Source organism: Asparagus officinalis, chromosome 9 (assembly GCF_001876935.1).
Source record: "Asparagus officinalis chromosome 9, Aspof.V1, whole genome shotgun sequence".
NCBI lineage: Eukaryota > Viridiplantae > Streptophyta > Magnoliopsida > Asparagales > Asparagaceae > Asparagus > Asparagus officinalis.
Window position 1 is genome coordinate 813,791 of NC_033802.1, and position 9,443 is coordinate 823,233.

Sequence of the window (9,443 nt, forward strand, 5' to 3'; positions counted from 1 at the left end):
GATGTCGCCGATGCGACCTATGCTCTCTTGAACGTACGCAACCAGTCCTCGTACTTGTTGGCGTATGTAAAGATGTTTTCATAATTAGAACCCTGAATTTGATAGCCGTATAGTCTGGCTTTGAGAAATTTGCTAGCGTTTCAAAGCTCAAATCTTTATTTTTATTGCATTTATAGTCTACTTTGTTGTTTGTATCGGCCAATGTGGAATGCTCACAGTTTTAATTATCAGGAGTTGACGAGTAATCCGACCCTTCAACAAATTTCTTAAAAGGATAGTGATTAGTTTTGATCCATTCGCTCATTAAGTGCTATGAGAATTGTCTACAATTGGTCGCTGGTGCTGCTCATCACTGATGATGCCATGCTTTGCTATTATCCCTTGTTTTCCTTGGTCGATCGTGTGTGCTCTAGAATATCCCTTAGATAGATTCAAGCCTGATTTTCCTTTTAATTTCTTCTGAACTTTCAGTAGAGTTGTAGACAAGTCGTTTACAAATGGTAATTTTTTTCATGTGAATTGCACTAGGGAGTTACTTGATCTTTTCTCCCCACTTATTCCCGTGTAAAAATGACTGCAGTCTGTGGTACCCAATACCCTACAGCTTTTGGCGATGGCTTCTCAAATGGTAGTGCTTAGCCCCGTACTTTCCTTAATGTCAGCATTGGTGAGTTGAGAGAATTTGAGTCTTTCACTTTTGAATTTATATAGTTTTATGAGTCCAATGATGTCTTGATATTGTGATTGCAGGTTCTTCCCTGTGTGTCATTTGTCATTGCATCTCTCGGTGAAAGGCTCCGCAAAATATCCAAGAATGCGCAGTCAAGTGCTGCTAGACTATCCGCCTCCCTAAATGAGGTGAGCCCAGATTATTGCATGTACTATAACATTATCTTCTAATGTTATGTTTCTTCCTTAGAGTTATTCACATATCAAGTCTCACATAGGGAACACTAATGAGCTGGTCTATAGTTTCATGTTTTAGGTACTTCCATCAATGCTTGTTGTAAAGGCTAACAATGGAGAGTTTAGCGAGTGCTCGCGATTCCAGAGGCATGCTCTTGATGATTTGGTACAAAGGTTGAAGAAGCGGAAAATGAAGGCACTCATACCTCTGATTGTCCAGGTCATATGATGATTTGGTACAAAGGTTGAAGAAGCGGAAAATGAAGGCACTCATACCTCTGATTGTCCAGGTCATATGTATAGGTGGATTGATACTCCTTTGTGCGGAAAATGAAGGCACTCATACCTCTGATTGTCCAGGTCATATGTATAGGTGGATTGATACTCCTTTGTGCTGGTTCATTGATTATCTCAAGAAATTCCTTAGACACTTCGAGTTTAGTGTCGTTTATAACGTCCCTAGCCCTCTTGGTTGAGCCTCTTCGGGTAACTTATCTATTCCTGCTTAAAGCATGTATTATGTATTAAAGAATTTCAAACTTTAACGAAACATTCCTATTTAGCTACTATTACTAATAGTTTTGGTTCGTCAAATGAATATTCTTAAAATTAAGAAATGTGTACAGCTGAAGGGCAAATAAACAATTTGTGTCATCATGTGAAAAACAAAATCTGGAAACATTATTGAGGTGCACGACAAAATGAACAGATTTTTAAGTTTATACCAATGTTTTCTTGAATTCTTTATTAGCTTTTAGAGATGGTTTGCTTCCTATAGCTCCTACAAACACATACATTCTATTTACACCCTGTGCTAAGGGTTTATTTTTTCCTTTGAGAAGAAAGGGTGGGGACTATGGTATGGGAACCCGAGCCATATTTGCTATGGAGACTAAGGTTGTATAGTAGAATTTCACAGTATTTATATAGCCGGGTACGCTACAGTACTAGGAAAACCTATGCTTATACCACACTTTCGTGATTTTGTTCGCACATCCAACTCTTTTTTTTCGTCTTGTAGATTTTTTTTGGTCACTTGCTGTGTTTCTTATAATTACAGGGTCTGGGAAATGCATATAATGAGTTGAAAGAAGGGGAGCCAGCTACAGAGCGTTTGTTTGATCTGACAAGGTTTAACTCTAAGGTATTTATTTGCAATAAAACGTTAATCAGTCATCAGTCGATTAACTACCAGAATTTGGATTATTTCAGATATCAACTATCAGAATTTGGATTACACAGGAAATCATCATAGACACATTTTATCTAATTAAAGGGGCCATACTGTTCATGATATCATTACATTTCATTTATGATACTGTATACGTTGTAAACTTGCCTTTTGTTGTCATCTGGTTATACTCTGGGCATTACTTTTTCTCCAAGCAAACATTGGTTTGATATATTTTCTGTTTCTCTTGCCATAAATCCAACTTACCAATATCAGTCTTCTTTTGAAGCTCACGTCTGCATGTAATCTTTAGTTTTTTTCCCCCTCTTTGTTTCTCCCTCCTTGCAATCTTCAGTTTTTTTTCCTTCCCTGTTTGTTTCTCCTTTTCTCTTCCACAGGTGAACGAGAAACCGGATGCACTTGATTTGGCTGATGTTATCGGGGACATAAAGTTTTGTGATGTTACATTTAAGTATGCAGAGAAGATGCCTCTTGTCCTAAATAGACTTAATCTCCATATCAAACCCGGGGAAAGGGTTGCTCTTATTGGGCCTTCTGGTGGTGGAAAGACAACTCTCGCGAAATTGCTTCTTCGGCTGTATGATCCTCTATGTGGTTGGTCATGTATATTCATTTTTTTATCAATCTAGTTAGTTTTCAGTTTTAAAATTCTTGATCCATAAAGTATTGAATTTGTCCATGTTTATTTTTCATGTCGCCTTTGACTGAATGACTTCACTTGACAGTTTGTTGATTTTATATCTGTACAGGCTTTGTACTTGTCGACAATCATGATATTAAGGACATCCGATTGAGAAGTCTTAGGGAGCACATAATTCTGGTTCCACAGGATGCAGTAAGTACTATAGGTTTATGTGTTCATTATTTCTCGCTTTACTGTGTCTAAAGATGATATTATAGATATTCAATTGAAAGGGTCTAGTAGACACATAAAGTTTCCTCTTTCATTTTTATTTTCATACGCTTTCTTTTATGTTTAGTTTTAAACTATATATTTTACTATTCTAGCCTGTTAAGGAATTGAATACATTATCGACTTTCCACATCATCATACTCATGGTCTGTGGCTTCCATATTGTTCACCAAGTTTGATGCTCAAGTTTATTGATCATTCTTTATCATTTAGAATCTATTTTCAGGTACAGTTGCAGAAAATATCGGCTACAGGGATTCTGCAGGCGAAATCAACATGGAGCATGTAGAAAATGCTGCTAGAATTGCCAATGCTGATGAGTTTATTAGATCACTTCCGAAAGGATATGAAACTAACATTGGACAAAGAGGCTCTCTTTTAAGTGGAGGTCAAAAGCAGAGGTAAGAGAAAATTTGACAATCTCATCTAGTATAATGTAATGTTCGAACACTTACATCTCTATACTTAGTCGTTTTATTATTTGCTCAGATTGGCTATCGCAAGAGCACTCTATCACAAGTCCTCAATATTGATTTTGGATGAAGCTACTTCTTCTTTGGATAGCAGGTCTGAACAGTTAGTGAGACAAGCACTGGGGCACTTAGTGACTAATCGCACAGTAAGTATAACATGTTCTTTGTTTTCTTCAATCCATTGCCATTATTGACCCATTTTGAATCCTCACGTAATCATTCATCTCTGTCCCTTTGATTGATCATTGGTGTAAACTTTCTGAAATCTTGTTATGATTATTCTCTACACAGTCACAATTCAATTTCACTGTATCTGCAAGCTTTTGACTGGGCGTTATTTTGCTTCATGGGATCGACATTTCAGGTCCTTGTTATTGCACACAGACTGGAGACGGTTCTAATGGCGGACAGGGTTTTGCTTTTAAAAGGAGGACAGTTAGAGGAAGTTCCCAAGTCATCCCTTCTCTGTCAAGATGATCAATATGCCTCGACATTAAGCAAGTACATTATATGATCACTGAAACCTAGAAGTTGAGATCGAGAAGTAGAACTCAGGTATTTGTTTTCTCTCTTCATATTTATAAATGTTAACATTGGGGTTCCATCTATATGAGTAATAAATTTGTTTGCAGACAGCCATCCTGTTTGAAAACAGTACGAAGTGGCAAAATCTTTATCTTTCATTAAGTAGGTGCATGAATTGCTTTCATGTTTGCTCCAAGCCTCCAATTAGAGGATCCCTTTGAGCCTCTTGTTCTCTTGTGCATAACTGTAACTCAGTGACTTTGCTCGGTGATTGTTTTTTAGAACAGTATTCTGTCAATAAACCCCTTATGATTAGTGCGCAAAATTGCATTTAACTCTAGAAGGAGTATTCTGTACATTAACATCAGGACCACATTATTTCTCCCTGCCTCCCTCACTGGAGCTTGAGTCTGAGGTTGAGCTTGAATATCCCCAGTCTTCTTTCCATCATCAGCAACACCACTGGCATCACTTCCATCTTTACCCTGATTGAAATTTGCTTCTTTGGTACCCATTGCATCCTACCCTTCTTCTTGGAACAGTGCTCCTTAAGATGGCCCAGGCTCTTACAAAGGTTACACCATTAAGGGAAAAATCCAGACTAATTCTTGTTTCAATACCATCTCCTCTGGACCTATCTCAACACTTGAGGTAAGACTTTAGGCATAGTCAGCGCAACCTACACACGAGCATAGGATAATCTCTCACGGTATGCAGTCATCTTGTCAGTTGAAATAGGATGGTCGATTATGCCAGCAATATTTAATAAACAATTAGGATTCCACAAATTCAATTTAAATCTGGCAGTTGGATCCAAATAAGAAAACTTTTAGTGTCAAATTTATCCACACCAACTTCAAAAGAACGTGGCCTATAGGTCTGCAACCATATAACAAAGCTCCTTGAGCAATAATCACATCTCTATCCTCCTCATTGTCAAATTTAAACATCATTCAGTATTACGTAATTTGTTCCATCAGTAATTAGTTTCATTTTCCCTCTAATTGCTGAGATATATTCAGTTGGAGGAAAATTTTAAAACCCAAAACTCTGTCAACTAGAGCTTTGGATATGACTTACTCTGTCAATTAAAGCTTTGGATATGATTTTGTTTTCTCCTTCATATTCATTTTACAAATTGTAGGTGCTGTATTATAGTGCTAGTGGATGATTTTAATATAGAAGTGCTCGTTTGTGGTTAGTTCATTGGAACTTCTTTGTGTAATTTTTAAGCTGGCTCTTGATTTAGCTTGCACTTCCATTTTGTAGTCAACAGGTTGCTACCTGCATGGATTGGGTACTTCATTATGCAACTAATCTTTGCGGTATCAATAATTCTGCTCTGATCTCACAGGCATGCACATGTATATATTAGCATATATAAGAGATAAATTTCGTACAAATGCTTTATTGTTTCATTTGTTTTATCCTATTTTGTACAAAAAAGTGCTCACCATGATTGTATTTCACAGTAAGCTGTAAGCATCATCAAAATTTCGTACGTGTTATATGCTTATTTGTCAATGGCCTAATGATCTAGTATGTCTTGTGTATTTACTCAGTTTGTTTGTTTCGGTGAAATGATATTAGCGGCGTCTTTCTATGAAAGGACTTGGAATTCCTGACCAAATTGTCGTCGTAATATTTGTCTCGGAGAAATTGTTACAACTTCAGAGACCTTAAGTGAGGTAGTGGGCCTCTTGGTGACCATACTGGGGAGATTTATAAGTTTTATTTAATTGTCAATTTGTAATTATTATGATTTAGCTATTTGGTTGGTGAAACATACAACATCAAGCCATGTCTGCTTAGGGAGATGTTCGTAGTTAAGCTTGTTAGCCTGTAAGTTATTTGTTGTATTCCTGTGTGATACTCTTCCTGACCCGTGTGTGATACAGGTAGACTAACTTCAGATCTCTTTCAGTTGATCTTGCCCTGTACACGAACACAAATTCATATATTAAACCCCCTCAGATTGCAGCATTTTGAACTTGGGAGATTATCCTCCACGTAAAAGTCACTTGGTTATGAAAAATGAGTTCCATACTGTGCATATCATACAGGATTTCACTCGTTCATTGTTATCAATTTTTTTTGCTACAGAGGTTCATCTTACCTTCTTTTTCCCACAAATGAAAGAATGAAGCTGTTAAGTTGTTTTAATTGTATAATTATAAACTAACATAATTTCTGTGTTTTGTAGGAAATTATTCAAGTGGGAAAAGAAGATAACCTACACGATGGTCAAGATTAGCTTACATTAATTCATAGTTGTAGACAATTTTGCAAGTGATATAAACACTGTATGAAAGTATGGTACAAATTTGTGTAAAATGGTTGTGAAAGCTCTTCGGACATAATGTTTGTATATATTATTTTGAGGCCTAATAGAAATTTGTTGATGTTTAGCTTTCAGAGATGTGGTCCGCTGCCCTGATGCAACAAATTTCAACCCCGAGTGCAGCGAGGCGCACAATGCACGCGTAATTTTTCAAGATAGGTTATCAAACATGAATGATCATGTTTATCTATTTTCACTAAAAATATGTCAAATGATATCTACTGTAAAAATCTCAAAATAAGGTCTTAATTCCCGATGCTAACAAATCACATATTGTAGCGGAGTTCATAAATTTTCAAATTGAATCAAGACTAACATCAAAGCAAAATTTAGTGGCCACAATTTTTTTCAAGACTAACATCAAAGCAAAATTTAGTGGCCACAATTTTTTTTACTAAAAAGGCTTAACGTATTTATATTGCTATACTGGGATATGAGTTTATTAGGTATAAAGGCCCGATTGAGATGTTAAAGAACAAAAAATATGAGGCTATGCCTTGCATGCGTCTTTCGTGGAAGTTCTTATCCACAGCCCCACATCACATGGCGCATGAGGTGCAGTGAAGCCCGTGTTTTGTTAATACGGGTTTCATGTAGATCTAGCATGCTTATGTTTTCCCATAGTATTAAAAAGAAGAAGTCGTAACAGAGAAATAAATAAACGCCTTAAAATGCAGAGAATTACAAGCAAGTTAGACGAACTTACATTGGCACCGTCCTCCATCGGTAAACTGGATCGAAGAAAAAAAAAATCGGAATAGATCTCTGAATAAACTGATGTAAAATACACAAGTAATTTGCAGTCACTGACCATGTGCAACGTTCTTCGTATCTGTTCCATAAGAAAACATGACATTTTTTTACAAAACTTAGGAATATTGTGATATATCAAATTAAAAGAAGGCAAGATAAGCATATACCTAAAGCACGATGCCGATAATAAAAGGATTCCATGATACTGTGAAGTTAGTTTACGAGGGATTAAAGATGTGCCCACAAAATCTTTGGTAAAACCATAAATAAAACAGACACTCAGTGGCAACTGCGGAAATAGAAAATTTACCAAAAAAAAAAATCCCTAAAACCCCAAATTGAAGAAAACTGAAACAATGTCGAAGGAGAGAGAGTAGAATTTTGTTAATACTGTACATAATTATTTGGTAAATGATGGTTAGAAAATTCTATATTAATATATTTAAGGATGAGGAATATAAATTTGCGAATATCTTGGGCATAAGAGTTTTAATTGTTGGTCACATGTTTACTTTTAGCATAATCTGGGTATCGTGAGTAATCTTGTTACATTCTGTGAGACTCGTTGCTGGGTAGAAATTTGTCTACTTTCGACATTTGAGTTTACCTCCAAAGAAAAAGAAGAAAAAAAGGAGGAGGAGAAGTAATACAACCATTTAGACTTTATAAATGCTAAAAAAAGCCTTTAATTGAACTTAGAATGTATCTTTTATGCGTGACCTTTGTGTGTTTTTGGTAGATTTTGTTTCTAGAAATGTCAGAGGATTGCACACCTTTTTCTGCCAACCAGAGAACTAGCACTGTAGGAATACCATGTTAAAATTTGTGGTTTATATTGTGTGATTGTTTCATCTTCTTTATATTCGTCAAACCGTAACCACACCAATAACCAGTTTCTTAAACTCCGAAGTTATGGTGTGTCGAGAATTATATTTTTACATCCTAACATACAACCGCATAGCAGTTCCAATTTTATTAAAAATCCATATTAAACTCATGACTAGCGGGACTCGCTTTGACACTGTATTAAATTAAGTCTCTCTAATCATCACACCAAAACTTTAAAATTATGATGAGAGTTGAGGATTAATATTTTTTATAATCTAAAAGTGTGTTTGTGCATTATGCCTATTTGGTCATAATTGCTACACATAGGTGAATGAGGGACAGAAGTTCCTATTCTATACTGTGTATTAAGACTCTAATAGCTGCGGGGGAAAAAAATTTATCGAAGCTAAAGTCAAGAAGCTCATTATCTGTTGAACATGTCTGTAGGATATTGAATCAAGTTAAGTCTGCGGCTAAAGGCGAAGCTGTCACCGTACATGCGTCTACAACGCAGCTTTATCTCCGTATGTATGTGCTTTAATTAATGCCAGTAGTAATGAGCAAACTACTGGATGATGCTAGATTTTTTGGGTTATTTGGATGTAAGTTATAGCTTGTTAGTCATTTGTTTTCTCGCCCTAGAATCCTGGAAATGCTCTCACGCCTGAAAATTTGAATTGTAAATGCTCTTACACTTGGATAAATGCGCGGGCCCGTGCAGTTCGAAAAACTCTTCCGCAGCAAAACCGACCATTTTCATCTGAAAAGGACCGGTTTTGCTGATTTTTTTTTTTTTCAAAAAGGATAGATTACTATATAAATTTGAAAAATGAGTGTTTTCAAAAAATTGTCCTTTTCAGGCATATCCTGGACCTAACTCTTGTGTTGGACTCACTCCCTCTATTCAGCATTCTACTCCATATATTCACCTTATACATTGGCTATGTGTGAGAATTCGTGCCTATTTTGTGGTCAGCGTTTCTAGAAGGGCAGGAGCTTTTGAGTTTGAGAATAAAGGAGAATCTCTCTCTTTTTTTTTCTCTTTCTTTTTGTTTACACTTTTTAAACATTCTTCTTGACTACGTACTCCATCAATCTCCTTTGTAGTTGTTTCAGAAGCAAAAGTTTGAAAAGCAATTTGTCCTTGAAATCACTACCTGTGTGGTTTAATTCCAGTTGGTCCAAGTTCTCCTCCCACAAACAGACAAAGGAACGTTATCCTTAATATTTGTCTTTGTTGTGATATTTAATTTCTAGAGAACTTTCATTTTATTTTTCAACTTGATAAGAGGAAATTGGAGAATTATTTATAGATTAATTATTGACTTTGGATGGTATGCAGAGAATCCAAGAGCATCGAAAAGTAGCTTTGCGCTAACCTTGTTTTCTTGTGAATTCTTCAAATTAGCTTGTATAAGTCTTTAGACAAATGATTTTGTTTAAACGAATGCTAATTATTATGACTACATGCCCACGTTCGTCTCAAGTCATCCACTGTTGGCTGCGAGAATA

General features: G+C 36.0%; 1 protein-coding gene across 1 annotated transcript in view; it reads left to right on the forward strand.

Annotated features, from left to right (window-relative positions):
* LOC109823101 (ABC transporter B family member 29, chloroplastic-like) overlaps window positions 1–6,424 on the forward strand; it is a 6,974-nt gene extending 550 nt beyond the window's left edge. Inside the window, 12 exon segments of the mRNA XM_020389386.1 lie at window positions 1–33; window positions 581–667; window positions 751–858; window positions 986–1,126; window positions 1,267–1,392; window positions 1,967–2,050; window positions 2,476–2,692; window positions 2,848–2,933; window positions 3,225–3,412; window positions 3,501–3,630; window positions 3,849–4,039; window positions 5,279–6,424. The exon segment at window positions 1–33 is cut by the window's left edge and continues 9 nt beyond it. Coding sequence (XP_020244975.1) covers window positions 1–33; window positions 581–667; window positions 751–858; window positions 986–1,126; window positions 1,267–1,392; window positions 1,967–2,050; window positions 2,476–2,692; window positions 2,848–2,933; window positions 3,225–3,412; window positions 3,501–3,630; window positions 3,849–3,998 — 1,350 coding nt within the window. The 3' untranslated portion in view covers window positions 3,999–4,039; window positions 5,279–6,424.